Raw genomic sequence first — 25,000 nt, forward strand, 5'->3', positions numbered from 1 at the left:
TACAACATCACTACATCCAGTCACTACAACATCACTACATCCAGTCACTACATCCAGTCACTACAACATCACTACATCCAGTCACTACAACATCAATACATCCAGTCACTACAACATCACTACAACATCAATACATCCAGTCACTACAACATCAATACATCCAGTCACTACAACATCAATACATCCAGTCACTACAACATCACTACATCCAGTCACTACAACATCACTACATCCAGTCACTACAACATCAATACATCCAGTCACTACAACATCAATACATCCAGTCACTACAACATCAATATATCCAGTCACTACAACATTAATACATCCAGTCACTACAACATCAATACATCCAGTCACTACAACATCAATATATCCAGTCACTACAACATCAATACATCCAGTCACTACAACATCAATATATCCAGTCACTACAACATTAATACATCCAGTCACTACAACATCAATACATCCAGTCACAACAACATCAATACATCCAGTCACTACAACATCAACACATCCAGTCACTACAACATCAACACATCCAGTCACTACAACATCACTACATCCAGTCACTACAACATCACTACATCCAGTCACTACAACATCAATAGATCCAGTCACTACAACATCACTACATCCAGTCACTACATCCAGTCACTACAACATCAATACATCCAGTCACTACAACATCAATACATCCAGTCACTACAACATCACTACAACATCAATACATCCAGTCACTACAACATCAATACATCCAGTCACTACAACATCAATACATCCAGTCACTACAACATCAACACATCCAGTCACTACAACATCAATACATCCAGTCACTACAACATCACTACAACATCAATACATCCAGTCACTACAACATCAATACATCCAGTCACTACAACATCAATACATCCAGTCACTACAACATCAATACATCCAGTCACTACAACATCAACACATCCAGTCACTACAACATCACTACATCCAGTCACTACAACATCACTACATCCAGTCACTACAACATCAATATATCCAGTCACTACAACATCAATACATCCAGTCACTACATCCAGTCACTACAACATCAATATATCCAGTCACTACTACATTAATACATCCAGTCACTACAACATCACTTCTACATCAATATATCCAGTCACTACAACATCACTACATCCAGTCACTACAACATCACTACAACATCAATACATCCAGTCACTACATCCAGTCACTACAACATCAATACATCCAGTCACTACATCCAGTCACTACAACATCACTACATCCAGTCACTACATCCAGTCACTACAACATCACTACATCCAGTCACTACAACATCACTACATCCAGTCACTACAACATCACTACATCCAGTCACTACAACATCACTGCACCCAGTCACTACAACATCAATACATCCAGTCACTACAACATCAATACATCCAGTCACTACATCCAGTCACTACAACATCAATACATCCAGTCACTACAACATCACTACATCCAGTCACTACAACATCAATACATCCAGTCACTACAACATCACTACATCCAGTCACTACAACATCAATACATCCAGTCACTACAACATCAATATATCCAGTCACTACAACATCACTACATCCAGTCACTACAACATCAATATATCCAGTCACTACAACATCACTACATCCAGTCACTACAACATCAATATATCCAGTCACTACAACATCACTACATCCAGGCACTACAACATCACTACAACATCACTACATCCAGTCACTACAACACCACTACATCCAGTCACTACAACATCAATACATCCAGTCACTACAACATCAATACATCCAGTCACTACAACATCAATACATCCAGTCACTACAACATCAATACATCCAGTCACTACAACATCACTACATCCAGTCACTACAACATCAATACATCCAGTCACTACAACATCACTACGACCAGTCACTACAACATCACTACATCCAGTCACTACAACATCAATACATCCAGTCACTACAACATCACTACATCCAGTCACTACAACATCACTACATCCAGTCACTACATCCAGTCACTACAACATCAATACATCCAGTCACTACAACATCACTACAACATCAATACATCCAGTCACTACAACATCAATACATCCAGTCACTACAACATCAATACATCCAGTCACTACAACATCAACACATCCAGTCACTACAACATCACTACATCCAGTCACTACAACATCAATACATCCAGTCACTACAACATCAATACATCCAGTCACAACAACATCAATACATCCAGTCACTACAACATCAATACATCCAGTCACTACAACGTCAATACATCCAGTCACAATAACATCAATACATCCAGTCACTACAACATCAATACATCCAGTCACTACAACATCACTACAACATCAATATATCCAGTCACCAGAACATCAATACATCCAGTCACTACAACATCACTACAACATCAATATATCCAGTCACTACAATATCAATATATCCAGTCACTACAACATCAATACATCCAGTCACTACAACATCAATATATCCAGTCACTACAACATCAATACATCCAGTCACTACAACATCAATACATCCATTCACTACAAAGATACTGGCAACCCTCCTAACTCAGTTGCTGGGAAGGAAGGAAGGAAATCACTCAGTGATTTCACCATGAGGCCAATGGCGACTTTAAAACAGTTACAGAGTTTAATGGTTGTGATAGGAGAAAACTGAGGATGGATCAACAACATTGTAGTTACTCCAAAATACTAATCTAAATGACAGAGTGAAAAGAAGGAAGCCTGTTCAGATTAAACATTTGCCAAAAGATGCATCCTGTTTGCAACAAGGCACTAAAGTAAAACTGCAAAGAAATGAACTTTATGTCCTGAATAGAAAGTGTTATGTTTGGGGAAAATCCAATACAACACATCACTGAGTACCACTCTTCATATTTTCAATCATGGTGGTGACTGCATCATGTTATGGGTATGCTTGTTATTGTTAAGGACTAGGGAGTTTGTTGGGTTGAAAATAAACAGAATAGAGCTAAGCACAGGTCAAATCCTCGAAGAAAACCTGGTTCAGTCTGCTTTCCAACAGACACTGGGAGACAAATTCACCTTTCAGCAGGACAATAACCTAAAACACAAGGCCAGATATACACTAGAGTTGCTCCCAAGAAGACGTTGAATGAATGAATGAAATTGTATTTTCGTGTCAAATTGGCAGTTAGCAACCCATCCTTTATGGGATCAATTGACACATAAACAAATATTACAATAGTGTGTTCTCTGCTTTGGGCATCGCAAGAGTGAAAACAAAGTAAGGTAGAAATTACTACATAATAGTAAATTACATTCCTAGATTAGTACAATAATATACACACATAACATATACAGATAAATAAATACAGAATGTTGTATTTATCCTGTTGAATGTTCCTGAGTGACCAAGTTACAGTTTTGACTTAAATTGGCTGGAAAGTCTATGGCATGCCTTGAAAATGGCTTTCTAGCAATGATCAACAACCATCTTGACAGACCTTGAATAATTTTTTTCAAGTATAATGTGCAAATAATGTACAATCCAGGTGTGTAAAGCTCTTAGAGACTTACCCAGAAAGACTCACAGCTCTAATCGCTGCCAAATGCAATTCTAACATTTATTGACTCAGGGGGTTGTATACTTAAGTAAATGAGCTATTTCTGTATTTCATTGTCAATACATACAAGACATATGAGTTTTTTATTTGTCATTAATGTTTTACGAATGTTAAAATTCACTTTGACATTACAGAGTATTTTATATAGATTGTTATAAAATCAGTTTTAATCCCACTTTGTAACACAATAAAATATGTAAAAACTCAAGGGAGGGGAATACTTTCTGAAGACACTGTAGATACTAACCACTGATCTAGGACCTGAAGACACTGTAGATACTAACCATAACCACTGATCTAGGACCTGAAGACACTGTAGATACTAACCATAACCACTGATCTAGGACCTGAAGGCACTGTAGATACTAACCACTGATCTAGGACCTGAAGGCACTGTAGATACTAACCACTGATCTAGGACCTGAAGACACTGTGAATACGAACCATAACCACTGATCTAGGACCTGAAGGCACTGTGAATACGAACCATAACCACTGATCTAGGACCTGAAGGCACTGTGGATACGAACCACTGATCTAGGACCTAAAGGCACTGTGGATACAAACCACTGATCTAGGACCTGAAGACACTGTGGATACGAACCATAACCACTGATCTAGGACCTAAAGGCACTGTGGATACGAACCACTGATCTAGGACCTGAAGACACTGTGGATACGAACCATAACCACTGATCTAGGACCTGAAGGCACTGTAGATACAAAGCACTGATCTAGGACCTGAAGGCACTGTGGATACGAACCATAACCACAGATCTAGGACCTCATCTGTATAAACACAGCCATTTACACACACAGATGGACAAGTATTAACAAATTTTTTTTCTTTACCATGGTCTCTCTGTCTCTCTCTCTCTCTCATCCCCCCCCCACACCCATTCCCCTACCTAACGTCTTTGAGGATGTGTTTCTCAGTTTCTCTCTTGTGGCAGAGTCCATTGCTCTCCATGACAGAGTAGTGTAGTCTGGAGAAGGAGACGGTTGGACCAGGCACCTGGAACATCACCTCTGGATCATCTGCTGCTGGGACTCCTGCTGGGCTGCCTGGCTCACCATTCTGGGGCTTAGACATCCTCCTCACAGAAAGAGGGAGAAGGAGAGAGAGAGAGAGGGGGGAGAGAGAGAGAAAGAGAGAGAGAAGACAGGGAAGACAGGGAAGACAGAGAGAGAAAGAAGGGAACAGAGAAAAAATTATGTTAGATAGATAAAGTGAGAGACAGACAGAGAGAGAGGGGAGTTGTCTGCTGCAGTAGCTATCTAACCTATGTTCTAACTTCAAGGCAATGTTCCCAGATTGCCCTGCCCCGCCTCCTTACGCCCCTTGTCAACCAATCACACAGGGGCATGGGTGTGGCCACGCCCTACCAGAGGGCAGGATGTTGAACTTTGAACCTTGGCCTTGACCTTGACAACAGGAGAGCACGGCAGCACGTGCAACGACGCCTGTCTTCACCAATGATGTGTATATAAACCCTAGACTGCTGATGCTATATATTTGCAACTGAGTGGCTTGAAGTCACCAGTTGGCCATATTGGAACTCCCCGGTCGGAGCAGTCCTCCATAGGAATGAATGGAATTAAATGTTTCAAGGACAGAATTATATACTCTGATGTAGAGGAGGAAAAGACTTAAAGAAAAATGTTTTAATACTATATATATATATATATATATATATATGTGTGTGTGTATCTGCAGAATAAATGTGTCAAAACGAATGTAGAATGTAGTAACAGAGCCCCACAGTAGAGGTGTAGACATAATACATGCATTTCTATATCTTCCAATGGAGGAGGAGTACAACACAGCGCCTCCTGTCAGTCATCTAGTGTATTTAGATGGCTGAGCGGTGGCTTCAACACAGCGCCCCCTGTCAGTCATCCAGGGTTTATCTACATCATTGGTCTTCACCTGTGTACATCTTCATTATCAGACTATAGAGTACCACAGTATGGGTCATAATACCCCTAAAACATAGCGGTAAAACCAGGAAATGGTTCCAATTGTTTTTTACACCAGTCATTTCCCCATCTGAGATTTTAGAACTACTTCATACCAGGTTTGTGTTTGGTGTAGTCTTACCCTGGCGTGACGTTTTTGATAACCATGGAAATCTCTCTCGGACAAGGGAACTTTTATCAATATATTCACATATAATTACCTCCCAAAAATGAAACGCTAATTAGCCGCTAATGTGGCTATCATACAGAACTACACATCCTGTTGCAAGCTTTGACGTCATCCCTCAAGACACATTTCTCCATGCAAACTCTCATCAACAAGTATCAAGTAACCTAGCAAGTAGATATTATGTCCTTTTTTGTTTTGTCGTGTAAGTAATTGATATTGTGTATTTGTCGTGTATATTCTTCTTTACTATTTTTCAAATTACCTAGCTAGCTACCTTAGTATTTTCACATTACTATAATTTTAATTACCTTCTGGCCTTTGTAGTGAACTAGCTAACGTTAGGCCGGCACCATGGCAAGGATAGTTGGTTAGCTAGCATGTCACCGCTAAGAAGAGTCTGACTACATGGACGGTAAGCTAATGTTATTAACTAACTAGCTAGCTAAATATTGCCTGGTGGGCTAGCTAGTTAGGTACCTTGGTTGGCTAGTTATCTACATTTGCTAAAGTTGGCTAGCTAGTTAGGTACCTTGGTTGGCTAGTTAGTTACATTAGCTAAAGTTGGCTAGCTAGTTAGGTACCTTGGTTGGCTAGTTAGTTACATTAGCTAAAGTTGGCTAACTAGTTAGGTACCTTGGTTGGCTAGTTAGCTACTTTAGCTAAAGTTGGCTAGCTAGCTCACAAAGGACTCATTGCAATACTTCACCTCTTTGGGCAAATAGTACCCTAGACTGTCCAAGGTTTGTTTGTATTACTTTAAACAATGTGTTTTCTGTCCAGATAAAGTTGGTGATACAGGATTGAAAAAGACCTGCATTGACATTTTGACTTGTTGTCCCCTTTTTCGCCATGTTTTAGACATGAGGCGTGACATGCGGAACATCAGGCTAACCCCATGAGAAGCAGGGCATGACCAACACCACCCTCAGCAAGAACATCTGCTGGAAGTGATGTCTCTCCCATCCTTAGATGTACTCTCTCTCTCTCTCTCTCTCTCTCTCTCTCATCTCTCTCTCTCTCTCTATCTCTCTCTCTCTCTCTCGTTAAGCAGTCCAGAGGATTTTCGTAGGGTGTGTCCTATCCAACTCTACTTACTTCTTATTTGGAGTTCAATGGTAACATTGAAGTTCCAGGCACAAAGGATGATGCCAGGATAGCAGGTAGGCCTTTGGTTTGATGTTGCTTTGCTTTGATGTTGGCAGTTAATTTGAAATATTGTCAGTTAAATGTAAATATTGTGAGTTAATCATTCCACTTAAACTCTCTGGCTAGTTAGCTGACAAACAAGCATACTGTGCAGATATATCTACAAACTCACCTGGCTAATTAATAGTTTGAGGAGGACTGACATGATGCTGTGCTGTTGCATTTTCTAAATTACCTGGTACAACAGCAAAATGAACTAAACAGAAACATCTGCTAACTACTTTAATTATTGAAAATGCTCAGGCAGCTGCATTTTCTCTTAGGAAAGAAAAATTGCCCTGTATTTACCAGAAAAGGAAGCTCCACACAGCGAAGGGGGTAAGAAATAATTAGAACATCACAGATATAAATTCCCACTGTGTCCATGATAAAATGCAGTTTTTATACTACTGAATGAAACTGTGAAGAGATGCACTCAGAAAAGTCTTTGTGATTGAACTTACTTTAACTACATTACTTTAGTTGGCTGCTTGTATATAATATAACTTATTCTGGGAGTCTAGCGTGTGTGTATGAACTATGAGGAATATTTTTGGACCATTGGCTCCCTGAAAACAGGTACTGACAGGAGGACGAGGCCCATGACGAGTGATGATCCAGTGCCAGTGTTTAAAAACTATTTACAAGATATTTACAGATGTTCACTGTTGCAGTGCCGACTTTGGGAGCATGTGGTCCTTGAAACACTCCTCTAGTCCAGCAATAGGAGTCTGCCAGAGGTCATCCCGCTGTATGGGGATGGTGATGGAGGCTTTGGGGGTCCACGACAATGAAGAAGCAGGTGTCCCTTCCAGTGATGTGGAGCTGACCTTGGACCTGGTGTCAGTAAGGATGGTCTTCACAGAGGCAGTAAGACCCTCCCTCCACTTGGATATAGAAATCCTTCAACTTCACTCCCTCTTCAATGGTCAGGTCCCTTTAGGCACCATAGGAACACTTGACCTCCACCACCTCTGTGTTGCCCACCAGACCATCCAGTGAGGCACCCATGATCCCAGACCATCCGGTGAGACACCCAGGATCCCAGACCATCCGGTGAGACACCCAGGATCCCAGACCATCCGGTGAGACACCCTGGATCCCAGACCATCCGGTGAGACACCCAGGATCCCAGACCATCCGGTGAGACACCCTGGATCCCAGACCATCCGGTGAGACACCCAGGATCCCAGACCATCCGGTGAGACACCCTGGATCCCAGACCATCCGGTGAGGCACCCTGGATCCCAGACCATCCGGTGAGACACCCTGGATCCCAGACCATCCGGTGAGACACCCTGGATCCCAGACCATCCGGTGAGACACCCTGGATCCCAGACCATCCGGTGAGACACCCTGGATCCCAGACCATCCGGTGAGGCACCCTGGATCCCAGACCATCCGGTGAGGCACCCTGGATCCCAGACCATCCGGTGAGGCACCCAGGATCCCAGACCATCCGGTGAGGCACCCAGGATCCCAGACCATCCGGTGAGGCACCCAGGATCCCAGACCCTGTGACCTTGCACATCCATCCCTGTAACCATTTTGAATGCCTTGATGCCCTCTTTGTTATCTGTGCCCCACTTTACAGACAACACCCCATCCAACGACTGATCTGAGGAGCCTTTAAGCAGCGACCGAGTAACTTGCTTGGTCCTAACCACTGATCCAGAACTGCTGTCCGTCAACCTCCCTCTCCTCATGTTGTGCCAGTTGGGGTTGATGCGCTGTCCAACTGTTGCCTGCCTGCCATATAGCCTCCTGCTGCTCCACCGACAGCGCCATGCCAGCCAGAATGCCTGCATGCCCCAGGTGCCCTTGTTTTTTTTACAATGTCCGGATGAAAGGGAGGGGTAGCGGTTGTTCAGGATAGGTTCAAGGAGACATGCCATTCTACTGAACCTACACACGGAGAGAGTTCCATAGCCACTGAGTATCCTCCTCTGTGGGCTCCTGGGACAGAGGGTTATAGTCTCCGGCCGGGTACAGGTCCTCCACTGACTGCACCTGGTTGGTTGGCTTCCTCCACACTCATTCCACATCCGTACAGCTGATATTGTGAACCGCCAAAATAGGCTGCATGGTTCCACTGATGAGCTCCATGGAGGCATTCTCATGTGGTAGAGAATCCCCTGGTCACCTATAGAGACCTGCCAAGAGGAAGTGGTCACATATAGAGACCTGCCAACAGGAAGGATGTTAAGAGCCACATCCCTTTCCGTGCCCGACTCTGAACACCTTGGAATGGATTTGTTGTAAGAAATGTGCTACGTAAGTTAGGATTGATTTGATTGGGGAAAGGGGGATACGACAGATTTTTACCTTGTCAGCTCGGGGATTCGATCCAGCAACCGTCCAGTGACTGGCCCAACACTCTAACCACTAGGCTACCTGCCGATTGATGACATCACAGCTGTAGGATATATAATAAACTGTCATTTTCACACGAGGACAAGTGCAGTTTTTCCATAAACTTTTAGTTAATAACTTGGGATTTTACCACTTGACATATCAATCATAATAGTGGGAAGGATCCTATAGATCCAGACTGTGTGAATGGATAAACTCTGAATAAAAAAATACTGTTCCTGTGAAGATTTGTCTCTGGTCATGAAAACTATACTGAACAAAATATATGTAAAGTGTTGGTCCAATGTTTCATGAGATGAAAAAACAACATTCCATTAATGTTCCATACGCACAGAAAAGCTGATTTCTCTCAAATTTGGTGCACACATTTGTTTACATCCCCTGTTAATGAGTATTTCTCCTTTGTCAAGATAATCCATCTATCTGACAGGTGTGGCATATCAAGAAACTGATTAAACAGCATGATCATTACTGGGGACAATAAAAGATCACTCTAAAATGTGCAGTTTTGTCACACAACACAATGCCACTGAAGGAGCGTGCAATTGGCATGCTGACTGCAGGAATGTCCACCAGAGCTGTTGCCAGAGATTTGAATGTTCAATTCTCTACCATAAGCCACCTCCAATGTTGTTTTAGAGAATTTGGCATTACCTCCAACTGGACTGAAAACCAGTGTAACCACGCCAGCCCAGGACATCCACATCTGGCTTCTTCACCTGCATGATTGTCTGAGACCAGACACCCCAACAGCTGATTAAACTAATTCTGATTGGTTGGGCCTGGCTCCCCAGTGGGTGGGCCTATGCCCTCCCGGGCTCACCCATGGCTGCGCCCCTGCCCAGTCATGTGAAATCAATAGATTAGGGCCTAAAACATTTTTTTCAATTTACTGATTTCCTTACATGAACTGTAACTCAGTAAAATCTGGAAATTGTTGTATGTTGCGTTTATATTTTGGTTCAGTATACAATGTCAGTTGATTTTTTTTTAATTAATTCTCATCAATGACAACATTCTAGATCTGAGTTATCACTCATCTAAGGCTGGTATCAGGGGTAACCTGGTTAATGATTATATAATTGATTAAGTGTCTCTTGTAGAATGTTGACTGCTGTATAGAACACATTGTATTGCTAAGATGCTCAAACTTAATAGCTACAGTCACCGACACAGGATAAACTTTATCCCTCATGCTGGTCCTGACCAAGGTGGTAAGTTACCCCTCACTATAGTTGCACTTCTCCACATGGCCACTGTTGAGCTGAATATCAGGAGTGAGTCAAAGAACTACACTTCCCAGAGTGCACCAGCAGCAGCAAACCGGCTGCTTGTCACCTGATCAATAATTTTCACTGATTTGGAGCACCTGTGAAGGCATGGAGGGTGTCAGTCATTCAGAAGAACAAACTTCAGAGGGAAAACTCCAAGTTCACTCACAGGTTCAGTCCAAAGACGCCAATGGTAAAAGGCTTAAATGGTTAATTCATCTTAGTTATTTACAATGTTATTTAAATGTTTAAACTAGTTTAAGTTCATTAAAATGTTTAATTAAGATGGTAACTTTTTGTTCTGTCTTTAAAGGTTTACAACCTAATTTACTGGCTAAATTACTGGACAGACCAATCAACTGAAGGCAAACTAAAAATAAAAAAGATTGAGTTGGAAAATTGAGTTGTCCCTGTGTCCTTTGGATGGTGAACAAGAGGAGGACTTGACAGCCACACTTCTAGTGGTCTTCTCCACATGGCCAGACTTCTAGTGGTCTTCTCCACATGGCCAGACTGAGGGTGGTCTTCCTCACATGGCCAGACTGAGGGTGGTCTTCTCCCCTTTCAATAATCTGATGCTCATCCTTGTAAAAAGCCATGAGTTCTGAAGTAGACGCCAAAGTCGACATACTGTACAAACAATTACCTAGGCTAAGTAATACAAAACTATGTTTTGATCTACTGCTCTGCTAACTAGCTAGCTAATGTCTAAAACACTTAGACTATGGAATGGAGGCATTCATTTACCCTTTCATACAGTTATGCTAGCTAGCTAGCTAAAGTGTAGTCAGTGTGTAGTCTTAGATTTAACAGTAGTAGACCTGCCAATCTGGAATTTAATTTTAATTGTTTTGCTTGGTACAAGCTGTCATTCATCCTTGAACAAACAATTTTAGATACACAAAGTTAGGTCTAGGTTTAGGTGTAATAGATTTAGGTCAAATATCCTGAAATTCTCAACTAAACCTGAGTGGATAATAAAACACAGACTACGGAATGGATGCATTCATTTACTTTTCATTACAGTTATTATGCTTTAAAACATGGAAAAATACAGAAAATATGAACATTCTGATGTTTTCAGCTATAGTTGACCACCACTAAGGACCTAGAGGACGTTGACCCTCTGAGAAAACTGGGAGACCCCACTGAACCAGAAGAACTTTACCTCGTAAGAATTGTACTTTCTGAGACAGAGATATTGAAACTGTAAATGTAATTTTAAAGGGGGTAAAATGTACAAGCATCCAAATAGGATAGTCACAGATTCTGACCAAAATTCACTGAACAGATCAAGATAAAATGACTATTTTATGCAGAAATCACTCCACCATTTCCTGTTTTGATAAAATTCTAATAGTTCGCTTAATTTCAGTTTGTGACAAAAACAAGAAAGTATAGTGTAGAGAATCCATTGTACCCACTGGTATGTAATCATGGGTGCAAAGGGAAGCCTGGCTTCCCCAAGAAATGGCCAAAGAAAAATAAATGGATCTTTCTATTTTTATGTTTCATAATTTTCCTTCAATTCACAAGAGGCTGAATGTATCTCACGGGAGAAAGCATCCAAGCGAGTGAAACAGCGCCCCTCTGTCTCTGTATGTGTACGCCATCTATCTGATGCTGTCTGGTCAAAAAGAGTATGACATTGTTTGTCGCCCATAGTACTGAATGCAAGGGAAGCCAGAGAGCACTTGCCTTCCCTTGATAAAAACAATGTTAAAATAATAGTCCACCATCTTTGAGCAAAACTGAGTGAACTCAACCGTGAATGGTCCTGGCACACCAACAAAAAAAAAGGTGTCAAGGAAAGCCAGTTTGGATTTGGCTTCGCCCCAATCACATCAAAAGCGCACGTCATTTACCAATATATCTTTTTTTATTGTTGCATCTCGTTGTGTTGTTCTCCGGTGGCTAGCTAGTTAGCTAAAATCTTCACTTTCCTAAATTAGCCGTGGATGGAAATACGTTGACGTTGAAATGGTGCTGGAATAGCGGAGGCAGCTCCATTTCTCCATTGACTATACACACGTACACATGGATTTTGTGTTGTAGATATGTGGTAGTGGAGTAGAGGCCTGAGGACACACACTTAGTGTGTTCTAGATATGTGGTAGTGGAGTAGGGGCCTGAGGACACACACTTAGTGTGTTCTAGATATATGGTAGTGGAGTAGGGGCCTGAGGACACACACTTAGTGTGTTGTATATATGTGGTAGTAGAGTAGGGGCCTGAGGACACACACTTAATGTGTTGTAGATATGTGGTAGTAGAGTAGGGGCCTGAGGGCACACACTTAATGTGTTGTAGATATGTGGTAGTAGAGTAGAGGGCCTGAGGACTCACACTTAATGTTGTAGATATGTGGTAGTAGAGTAGAGGGCCTGAGGACTCACACTTAGTGTGTTGTAGATATGTGGTAGTAGAGTAGGGGCCTGAGGACACACACTTATTAGTGTGTTGTGAAATCTGTTGTTAATGTATTGTAATGTTTTTAAAATTGTATAACTGCCTTAATTTTTTCCTGGACCCCAGGAAGAGTAAGGGCATCCAGAATAAGTACAAATACAAATGTTGCTGTCCGGTTTTGTGATGAAACAAAAGTGTGGTTGAATTTATTCTGCCAAAGTGTGTTCTTATTGCCTATATATCACAGTGGCAAAGGAATATGAACTAACAGGTTATAGTGAGGTCGGGCACTGATGTTGGGCGATTAGGCCTGGCTCGCAGTCGACGTTTCAATTCATCCCAAAGGTGTTCGATGGGGTTGAGGTCAGGGCTCTGTGCAAGCCAGTCAAGTTCTTCCACATCTAACTCGACAAACCATTGTCATGCTGAAACAGGAAAGGACCTTCCCCAAACTGTTGCCACAAAGTTGTAAGCACAGAAACGTCTCGAATGTCATTGTATGCTGTAGCATTAAGATTCCCCTTACCTGGATTTAAGGAGCCTAGCCCGAACCATGAAAAACAGCCCCAGAACATTATTCCTCCTCCACCAAACTTTACAGTTGGAAATATGCCTTGGGGCAAGTAGCGTTCTCCTGGCATCCGCCAAACCCAGATTCATCCGTCGGACTGCCAGATGGTGAAGTGGGATTCATCACTCCAGAGAAAGCGTTTCCACTGCTCCAGAGTCCAATGGCAGCGAGTTTTACGCCAAGCCGACACTTGGCATTGCGCATGGCAATCTTAGGTTTGTGTGCGACTGCTCGGCCATGGAAACTAATTTCATGAAGCTCCCGATTAACATTTCTTGTGCTGACGACGAACAGTTCTAGGCCGTCATTGTAAATAAGAATTTGTTATTAACTGACTTGCCTAAATAAAGGTTAAATAAAATAAATCAATACAAATATGGCCATTTTAACCAGATTTGACCTTTGAAACCCTTTAAAAATTGCCTTAAAAATCTAAATGTAAGCTGTTATCTGGCCTAACTTTATGGATCTAACATTATTGTTTGATCTAGGATGGATGACAACCTGTAACAAGCAAACAAAAAAAGCAAGCACTTTGTCCAGGTTGGCTGGTCTGCTAAAGGGGGTCATTGTTTTACATTATTGGGCTACTTTCTGACTGTAGGCCAGAATTTGAGGCTAAATAATATAGTTTGTAAACTTCCACCCCCGCGAATAGTTATCTGGGATCTTTGGGACGTCCATACACTAAACCCTAACAACCCTAAGCATAACCTTAACCATGTTAAACGTCAACTTGCATGGCGTAGGGCCTTCGCAAGGAACCTGATAACACGGTTCCCCCTGGACAGACACCGTTTGACAGTAAGGGGCAGGATCAACATTGTTGTTCTATGACGTTCTCTTCCCCTACATCCAATGAAGATTTGAGGATAATTCGCAAAACCACGCCTAAGCACCACTGTGGCCAATCGTTCTTTAGCATAGTGAGAAATAGGCGGGGTTTTGTTAACAAGCATGTTTACATGTTTTTTCTGTCGACGACTCCTTCAGTTTGTTTAGAACCGGGGCGATGACGACTAGCTAGCTAGCGTTTAGCCACCCAATGTTTTCACAATGCGGATCTAGCTTGAACAACAGCTGTTTTTGAGCGTTTCTACGGCTAGTTACCAATCATCCGATTAGTATTCACATCTATAAGGGGGGAAAAAACGGGGTCACATATAATAAACCGTAACGTAATAGACGCTTAATTGCGATTTATTATGGAGGAGAAGAAGAAGGAGGAGGGCGAAGCGGAGATCCAGGAGCACGGTCCCGAACATTGGTTCTCCAAATGGGAGCGGCAGTGTTTGGCCGAGGCGGAGCAAGAGGAGCCAAGCGAGGAGGAGTCGGAGCAAAGTCAGCAGAAACTATGGCATCTTTTCCAAAATTCCGCCACTGCTGTCGCCCAGCTATACAAAGGTCCGAATACTTCACTAACAACTAGCTAGCATTAGCTAACTAAGATAGCTGCCAATTAGCAAAAAGCTATCAGACTCGAGTGGCAAGGCTACAAAGGGCATTAACGCTATCTAGCTTGCTGTTTTTGTTGGCAACCATTTTAGACCCTACTTGTAGTCTGTTAGAAATGTAGGTAATATATAAAATAACTAACATTGTCCAAGAAAAATGTACAGATTGTCATCTTAACCCCTGCTAGCTTGTCGACGTTAACTGGCTGCTAACTTAGCTAGCTAGTTTACGTTCGCTCATGTCAGGTCCAGGAACTTGTCAGTTGGCCAGTAACAGTACTGTAGTTAGCTCGGAACTAACTAAAGATACCATAGATACAACTTTTTAATATATTTTGACCGCTGTACATCATTCAAGTGATTGCATTTCTTTGTTCAATCCTTTTAAAAATATATTAAATGTCGAGTTTGGCACATTTGTCTCGAGTTAACTTACAGTATAGCCGTAACGCCGTTAGCAGCACAAAATGGCGAAGCGCAGGGAGGAGTTCTTGTGTTGAAAATAACTATTTGCTATTTACGACCAAGCTGTTTCTGTTGTCTCTACACTCGGTCTGCTTGGCACATTACAACACTTGACCATTCACCTAGTCTGGCCTATCAATTTAACGATGAGGTGAATTATAACGCTGACAATGCGTTACTAGGACAAAATGGCGATTGGATTATGACTAATGTTAGCTATCCGAGGTACTATATAATTGTTATTCTAGCTAGCTAACGTTAGTCTACCAGTCATCACAATATTGAGGGTGTATTCTACATTCACATATTTAGTAAAACAACCACTATGCCGTCATAACTACGTTAGTTTTGCCCGTTATGGCCCAAGCCAGTGTTCAGCTAGCTAGATAACTGTCGCTGCTTTCTTTGCGATAGGTTTGGTCTAAGGCATATAAACACAGTGAAGTCAGACTGATGCAGCTCAGTCAGACAAAATGGCGTTGCTTAGCCAAGCTGAAGCAAGTTGAAGGGTCAAGTATAGAAAGTTGTCTATTCAAAGTTATGCTGGCCCGGCACAGTCGCAGTCTTGTCAGTCGATGACGTGTGTTAGACACAAGCATGGAATTAATGGCATGTATTGGTATAGTGAATGTCCAGTTTCTTCGATTGTAAACATTTCCTGTTTGTGTTTTCAGACAGAGTTTGTCAACAACAGGGGCTGTCTCTCTGGGTTCCTTTCCAGAACGCAGCTACTGCCGTCACCAACCTCTACAAAGGTAACTAATGCTGAGTTTAACTTGTTTTATTGTGTGTTTTTGTCTTGGCTGTGTGACACTGTTGAGTGTCTGTGTTTTACCAGGCTATGAACTCCCTGCTGTTAACATGGTTTCCCCGGGGACACTCAGATGAACAACAACAGTCTACCACCCACACCCTAACCCTTCCCCTCCTCTCTTCCCTAGCCACACACCCATACTCCGTGCTGTAGCTAGACCACCAGGGTCCTGTTCACTAGGGATGAAATGGAAGCGAACATTCCAATGTGGGGAACCTGTCCAATAGAAAATGCTTGTTTTTGTTTTCCATTGCAAGATGCGTTCTACAGTGTGCATTGTTAAATACAACCCTGTATGCATGTGTGTGAGAGTCAGGGGTGAGGATGTTTCTATTGAGCTCAGTTTCAATGCTATTAGTGCATTAAGTCATTATGTAAACGTCTTGGAGACTAATTCTACCTGCTATTAGTGCGGTAAGTCATTATGTAAAGGGCTTGGAGACTAATTCCATTAGCGCAGTAAGTCATTGTGTAAATGTCTTGGAGACTAATGCTATAATGTAAACGTCTTGGAGACTAATGCTACCTGCTATTAGCCCAGTAAGTCATTATGTAAACGTCTTGAGGACTAATGCTACCTGCTGTTAGTGCAGTAAGTCATTATGTAAACGTCTTGGAGACTAATGCTACCTGCTATTAGCACAGTAAGTCATTATGTAAACGTCTTGAGGACTAATGCTACCTGCTGTTAGTGCAGTAAGTCATTATGTAAACGTCTTTGAGACTGATGCTACCTGCTATATTAGCGCAGTAAGTCATTATGTAAACGTCTTTGAGACTAATGCTACCTGCTGTTAGCACAGTAAGTCATTATGTCTTGGAGACTAATGATACCTGCTATTAGTGCAGTAAGTCATTATGTAAACGTCTTGGAGACTAATGCTACCTGCTATATTAGCGCAGTAAGTCATTATGTAAACGTCTTGAGGACTAATGCTACCTGCTATTAGCGCAGTAAGTCATTATGTCTTGGAGACTAATCCTACCTGCTATTAGCGCAGTAAGTCATTATGTAAACGTCTTGGAGACTGATGCTACCTGCTATTAGGGCAGTAAGTCATTATGTCTTGGAGACTAATGCTACCTGCTATTAGCGCAGTAAGTCATTATGTAAACGTCTTGGAGACTGATGCTACCTGCTGTTAGCCCAGTAAGTCATTATGTAAACGTCTTGGAGACTAATGCTACCTGCTATTAGCGCAGTAAGTCATTATGTAAACGTCTTGAGGACTAATGCTACCTGCTATTAGCGCAGTAAGTCATTATGTAAACGTCTTGGAGACTAATGCTACCTGCTGTTAGCCCAGTAAGTCATTATGTAAACGTCTTGGAGAGTAATGCTACCTGCTATTAGCACAGTAAGTCATTATGTCTTGGAGACTAATGCTACCTGCTATTAGCGCAGTAAGTCATTATGTAAACGTCTAGGAGGCTAATGCTACCTGTAATGTTAATGTGGTAAATGACTTGATTTATCTATTCTGTGTTGCTGGTCGTCTGCTATGGACACAGCTACTGACTGACTGGTCTTCATAGTCTGTAACACACAGCTTGTTTCTCACTGGTAAAGTCAACTACATCCAGGGAGGGTACCAACCTCTCTCCCTCCTCTCTCTCTCTCTCTCTCCCCCCTAACAGAGTCACTAGAGTCCCAGCAGCAGAGCTATGAGTTGGGTGTCCAGCGGTCGTACCAGCGTCGTAATAAAGACGTGCTGGCCTGGGTGAAGAAGAGGAGGAGAAACATCAGGAGGGAGGACCTCATCAGCTTTTTGTGTGGCAAGGCCCCGCCCCCACGCAACCCCCGTCGCGACGCACAGATGCCCAAACACGGCCACGCCCTCTCTGTGATGTCACCCAGCAGGCCACCGCCCACGGAGAGTGGGTCGTCTGTCGAGGCTGACCTGCAGCCCTTCAGAGAGGCCATCGCACTGCACGGTGAGACAGACCCACAGTCCTTTTACGAGGCCTCTCTCAACTCCTCCCACCACAGGCCATATCGTTCATGGAACCAGGGCTGTGTTGATACATCATTCAAATGATCACATAGCCAGCTAACTACCTAGCCTAACAAACTGACTGGCCATTAGTCCAGCTAGCTGCCTAGCCCAACCCTGACTGACTGGCCATTAGTCCAGCTAGCTGCCTAGCCAAACCCTGACTGACTGGCCATTAGTCCAGCTAGCTGCCTAGCCAAACCCTGACTGACTGGCCATTAGTCCAGCTAGCTGCCTAGCCAAACCCTGACTGACTGGCCATTAGTCCAGCTAGCTGACTACCTAGCCAAGACAAACTGGCTTGCCATTAGTCCAGCTAGCTGCTTAGCCAAACCCTGACTGACTGGCCATTAGTCCAGCTAGCTGCCTAGCAAAACCCTGACTGACTGGCCATTAGTCCAGCTAGCTGCCTAGCCAAACCCTGACTGACTGGCCATTAGTCCAGCTAGCTGCCTAGCCAAACCCTGACTGACTGGCCATTAGTTAAGCTAGCCTCCTAGCCAAACTCTCACTGACTGGCCATTAGTCCAGCTACCTAGCCAAGCCAAACCCTGACTGAATGGCCATTAGTCCAGCTAGCTAACTACCTAGCCTAACAAACTGACTGGCCATTAGTCCAGCTAGCTGCCTAGCCAAACCCTGACTGACTGGCCATTAGGCCAGAAACTCCATTGGTCAAATCCACCAGATATTGTAGCTCAAACATTCAAGAAGTCGTTAAAAAAAGCTGTTTAAAACAATGTACAGGAGCTCTCTGCCCTCTTCATGACGCAATGGCAACCACGGAACTGATTTAAATTACATTCAATTGGGATTCTCCCCCCTCCTCTCTCTCTCTCTCTCTCTCTCTCTCTCTCTCTCCCACCTCTCTCACTAATATTTTGGTGTCTGGGTAGATGTGGAGAGACACTGCTTGATTTTTACTGACTCCTGTGTTATAATTCCCCTCCAGGCCTGAGTGGGGCGATGGCCAGTATATCTGTTCGTTCCGGTGCCCCTGGCTCTCCGACGCACCTAACACGCGACAGCCCCGTCACTCCGCAGCTGGGTCGGAACCGTAGGAACGGTCTCCACGACGTCGACCTGAACACCTTCATCGCCGAGGAGATGGCGCTCCATTTGGAGAATGCCGCGGCAACCGCTGCTGCCAATAGGAAGAGGGCATCTGCCCAGTGCAGTGATGTCATCACAGACTCGCCCACCCATAAACGCAACCGGATGCTCTGAGTATCCCGGATATCACGCACGCACACCGATGATGCATACACACACGCTCAAGGCACGTTTCACACGCACACACACACAAATTACACACGCCACGCATACTAGATATTTCTACTTTGCTGTCGCGGCCGAGCTGACTGGATGATGACTCATGCACCAGGCCGGCCAATCAAACCCTCCCAACCTGGTCCCTCCCCCTCTGTTGCTTTCAAATAAAGAAAAATGGAAATGATTAAAAAGCCACTTATCCCTCTCCCTCTGTCATCCCTTCTTCCTGTGTTCCCTCCTTTCCTCATGGTTGGCATGACAAGGACTTGGAATGATAGCACAAACAGACTGGTAGCACACCAGCAGCCTGTCTAGACCGCTGGGATGAGACTGTGTTGGCCATGTGTTCTGAGTGGTGGGCTAGGTGGGGAACCCCCCCCCGGTTACTAGAGGTGTGTTGAAGAGAGTTGGGGTCCTGAGGCCTAGAAGCCTTCCTGTATAGTAGCCCCTCCCCTCTCAAGCGACTGCGTCTGTGGCTCTTGTCTCCCTCCTCTCGATGCGTGTGTGTTGGACAGTACTGCCACGAAGTGTGTGTGTGTGTGACTTGTCTTTGCCTTTGAGGAAGCTGCTATCTCTGGCACAGCGGGAAGTTCTGGGGTGTGTGTCCACCAGCACGTGTGTGTGGCTGTGTGTGTGTTCGTTCAGCACAATCCTGACTGGATTCATGTGTATTTCTGTTTTATAAAGGCCCCCCCCATAGCTCTTCCTGTCTCTCTCTAACCTTTAACCCTAATTCTTCTCTTATTTACTGTGTATATACATTATGACAACTAGGTGCTGCTGTTGTATGATGCAGACATACATGTGGTACATATTGTAAAAAAAAAAGAAAGAAATGCAAAACCATTGAATTGTTTAAAATGTAAAATAATGATTCTGGCATTAAACAAACCAAGCTTTTAACTATGAACCGTTTTTAATGTTTTCTCTTTTAAATCAGGGAAGAACATTAAGCTAGCCCGCTAGCCTGGGGATAGTGCTGTTGAGACCAGGCTAGTAGTAAATGTACCTAACTAGCCCGGTTGCCAGTGAAATGTCTTATGTATTGCATGGCACATATTTTGGACCTGAATGTTGGCCAGGCTAGTATTAATTGTGGACTACTAGCCCGGCTGTGCAGTGCTGTTTAGACCAGGCTAGTATTAATTGCGGTCTACTAGCCCGGCTGGCCGGTGCTGTTTAGACCAGGCAAGTATTTATTGCAGTCTACTAGCCCGGCTGGCGGTGCTCTTTAGACCAGGCTAGTATTAATTGTGCTCTACTAGCCCGGCTGTGCAGTGCTTTTTAGACCAAGCTAGTATTACTTGCGGTCTACTAGCCCGGCTGGCCAGTGTTGTTTAGACCAGGCTAGTATTAATTGCACTCTACTAGCCCAGTTGGCCAGTGCCCAAAGTCCTTCAATTCCATCACTGTTTTTAACTATGAACGGAGTCTGAGGATGAATCTGTTTTTAACAATTGAACCGTCACTACTGTTACAGGATAACAAAACAATTATCCAAAGCCACTTTCCCTGAGTTATGTTTAGTTCATGTGCCGACGGGAGCTTGATGTGTTGTAACCGTGTGTTGGCGGTAGGAGCATCGTCAAGCCGCTTGGGGAACCGAAGATGTAAACAAAAGACGTCGACAGAAACAGTCCGCAACAACAGTGGCACCACAGTTCACCTTCATGCCACATGGGGGTGGCAGAGATCAACATCACCACCCATCTCAGACACCACGGAGTCTCCTCAGACAAGTCACCACAGAAACTCCTGTCTCCTCTGACAACAGCCACAGGCCACTCCCCCCCATTCCATATCACACTGCACAGAGGGCTTAGAAACGGTTAGAAATATGATCATTTGACTGCTTTTTCTTCCACACCAAATGAAAACCGTAGCCCTCTAAATTCTTCAGAGCTTAGAAATGGATAGTTACTAAGAAATATGGTAATTTTATAATTTTACTGCTCTGGCCTCAGGCTTTTGGACATGTTCAATCTCTTCTGGTATAGATATACAGTTACTAGACCTGATGTAGATATACAGTTATTAGACCTGGTGTAGATATAGTTACTAGACCTGGTGTAGATATACAGTTACTAGACCTGGTATAGACATGTCTTCTCTAGTCTGATCTACAGTCACTAGACCTGGTATAGATATACAGTGACTAGACCTGGTATAGACGTCTTCTCTGGTCTGATATACAGTGACTAGACCTGGTATAGATATACAGTTACTAGACCTGATATCGACATGTCTTCTCTAGTCTGATATACAGTGACTAGACCTGGTAAAGACATGTCTTCTCTAGTCTGATATACAGTGACTAGACCTGGTAAAGACATGTCTTCTCTAGTCTGATATACAGTGACTAGACCTAGTATAGATATACAGTGACTAGACCTGGTATAGACATGTCTTCTCTAGTCTGATCTACAGTGACTAGACCTGGTATAGATATACAGTTACTAGACCTGGTATAGACATGTCTTCTCTAGTCTGATATACAGTGACTAGACCTGGTAAAGACATGTCTTCTCTAGTCTGATATACAGTGACTAGACCTGGTAAAGACATGTCTTCTCTAGTCTGATATACAGTGACTAGACCTGGTAAAGACATGTCTTCTCTAGTCTGATATACAGTGACTAGACCTAGTATAGATATACAGTGACTAGACCTGGTATAGACATGTCTTCTCTAGTCTGATCTACAGTGACTAGACCTGGTATAGATATACAGTTACTAGACCTGGTATAGACATGTCTTCTCTAGTCTGATATACAGTGACTAGACCTGGTATAGATCTACCGTTACTAGACCTGGTATAGATATACAGTTACTAGACCTGGTATAGATATGCAGTTACTAGACCTGGTGTAGATATACAGTTACTAGACCTGGTATAGATATACAGTTACTAGACCTGGTGTAGATATACAGTTACTAGACCTGGTATAGACATGTCTTCTCTAGTCTGATCTACAGTCACTAAGCCTGGTATAGATATACAGTTACTAGACCTGGTATAGATATACAGTCACTAGACCTGGTATAGCCATGTCTTCTCTAGTCTGATCTACAGTCACTAAGCCTGGTATAGATATACAGTTACTAGACCTGGTATAGATATACAGTTACTAGACCTGGTATAGACATGTCTTCTCTAGTCTGATCTACAGTCACTAAGCCTGGTATAGATATACAGTTACTAGACCTGGTATAGATATAATGTCACTAGACCTGGTATAGCCATGTCTTCTCTAGTCTGATCTACAGTCACTAAGCCTGGTATAGATATACAGTTACTAGACCTGGTATAGATATACAGTCACTAGACCTGGTATAGCCATGTCTTCTCTAGTCTGATCTACAGTCACTAAGCCTGGTATAGATATACAGTTACTAGACCTGGTATAGATATAATGTCACTAGACCTGGTATAGCCATGTCTTCTCTAGTCTGATCTACAGTCACTAAGCCTGGTATAGATATACAGTTACTAGACCTGGTATAGATATACAGTCACTAGACCTGGTATAGCCATGTCTTCTCTAGTCTGATCTACAGTCACTAAGCCTGCTCCTGTTGACCGTAGGGCTACATTTACACAGTACCCAATTCTCATTTGTTTCCACTAATTGGTCTTTGGAACCAACAGATCAGATATTTTTCCATTCTGGAACCAACAGATCAGATATTTTTCCATTCTGGGCAGAAGATCAGAATGTAGTTTTTGCTCTAAGGCTGTCCAATACTCATCTTTTCCCCACACACTCCAGGACAGTGACACAGACACACACACACTCACGGACACACTCACGACACACACACAGACACACACTCACGGACACACACTCACGACACACACTCACGGACACACACTCACGGACACACACTCACGGACACACTCACGGACACACACACACACTCACGACACACTCACGGACACACTCACGGACACACACTCACGACACACACAGACACACACTCACGGACACACACTCACGACACACACATACACAGACACACACTCACTTACACACTCACGGACACACACTCATGACACACACTCACGGACACACTCACGACACACACTCACGACACAGACACACTCACGACACACACACAGACACACATTCACTTACACACATTCTCTTACACACACTCACGACACACACACACAGACACACACTCACGGACACACACTCACGACACACACAGACACACACTCACTTACACACACTCACACTGCTCCGTTCCAATACATTTTGATGGTCTTATTCTGGTGACATGATGATCGATGCTTGGCTGCCATTTGACAAACAAAATAATCTCTCTCTTATCCATAACAATCTCATGATGTAGACTAGCCTACCCATACAGCCTACCCACACAGCCTACCGACACAGCCTACCCACACAGCCTACCCACACAGCCTACCCATACAGCCTACCCACACAGCCTACCCACGCAGCCTACTCACACAGCCTACCCACACAGCCTACCCATACAGCCTACCCACACAGCCTACCCACACAGCTTAACCACACAGCCTACCCATACAGCCTACCCACACAGCCTACCCACACAGCCTACCCATACAGCCTACCCACACAGCCTACCCATACAGCCTACCCATACAGCTTACCCACACAGCCTGCCCACACAGCCTACCCATACAGCCTACCCACACAGCTACCCACACAGCCTACCCATACAGCCTACCCACACAGCCTACCCACGCAGCCTACCCACACAGCCTACCCACACAGCTTAACCACACAGCCTACCCACGCAGCCTACCCACGCAGCCTACCCACACAGCCTACCCACACAGCTTAACCACACAGCCTACCCATGCAGACTACCCACGCAGCCTACCCACGCAGCCTACCCACACAGTCTACCCACACAGCCTACCCATACAGCCTACCCACAAAGCCTACCCATACAGCCTACCCACACAGTCTACCCATACAGCCTACCCATACAGCCTACCCACACAGTCTACCCATACAGCCTACCCACACAGCCTACCCATACAGCCTACCCATACAACCTACCCACACAGCCTACCCGCAAAGCCTACCCACACAGCCTATCCATACCGCCTACCCACACAGCCTACCCACACAGCCTACCCATACCCCTACCCACACAGCCTACCCATACCACCTACTCACACGGCCTAACCATACGGCCTACACACACGGTCTACACACACGGCTTACCCACACGGCCTACCCACACAACCTGCCTGCACAGCCTACCCACACATCCTACCTGCAGGGCCTATCTGCTGAGTCTACCTGCACAGCCTACCCACACAATCTACCTGTACAGCCTACCTGCACAGACTACCTGCAGGGCCTACCTGCACTGT

At 43.8% G+C, this 25,000-nt stretch overlaps 2 protein-coding genes and 1 long non-coding RNA gene across 4 annotated transcripts in view; 2 read left to right on the forward strand and 1 right to left on the reverse strand.

Annotated features, from left to right (window-relative positions):
• The window catches only part of LOC106595425 (broad substrate specificity ATP-binding cassette transporter ABCG2), a 29,636-nt gene extending 20,289 nt beyond the window's left edge, over positions 1-9,347 (reverse strand). The window contains 2 exon segments of the mRNA XM_074112244.1: positions 4,578-4,763; positions 9,329-9,347. Of these exon segments, the coding sequence (XP_073968345.1) occupies positions 4,578-4,762 (185 nt within the window). The 5' untranslated portion in view covers position 4,763; positions 9,329-9,347.
• LOC106591135 (uncharacterized) lies at positions 5,786-6,979 on the forward strand. 2 transcript variants are annotated; one of them, XR_001325232.2, is made up of 3 exons: positions 5,790-5,989; positions 6,143-6,230; positions 6,677-6,979. It is a non-coding gene; the product is annotated as an uncharacterized lncRNA (long non-coding RNA). The 2 variants fall into 2 exon arrangements; XR_006762931.1 differs by having other exon boundaries at positions 5,786-6,230.
• A 5,258-nt stretch (positions 9,348-14,605) lies between the features above and the next one.
• LOC106591133 (UPF0472 protein C16orf72 homolog) lies at positions 14,606-20,536 on the forward strand. Its single transcript, XM_014182322.2, has 4 exons — positions 14,606-15,031; positions 16,221-16,301; positions 17,999-18,295; positions 19,307-20,536. Exons 1-4 carry the CDS (start codon positions 14,833-14,835, stop codon positions 19,579-19,581), a joined length of 852 nt encoding a protein of 283 aa, XP_014037797.1. The 5' UTR covers positions 14,606-14,832; the 3' UTR covers positions 19,582-20,536.
• Positions 20,537-25,000: the final 4,464 nt, after the last annotated feature.

Source organism: Salmo salar, chromosome ssa02 (assembly GCF_905237065.1).
Source record: "Salmo salar chromosome ssa02, Ssal_v3.1, whole genome shotgun sequence".
NCBI lineage: Eukaryota > Metazoa > Chordata > Actinopteri > Salmoniformes > Salmonidae > Salmo > Salmo salar.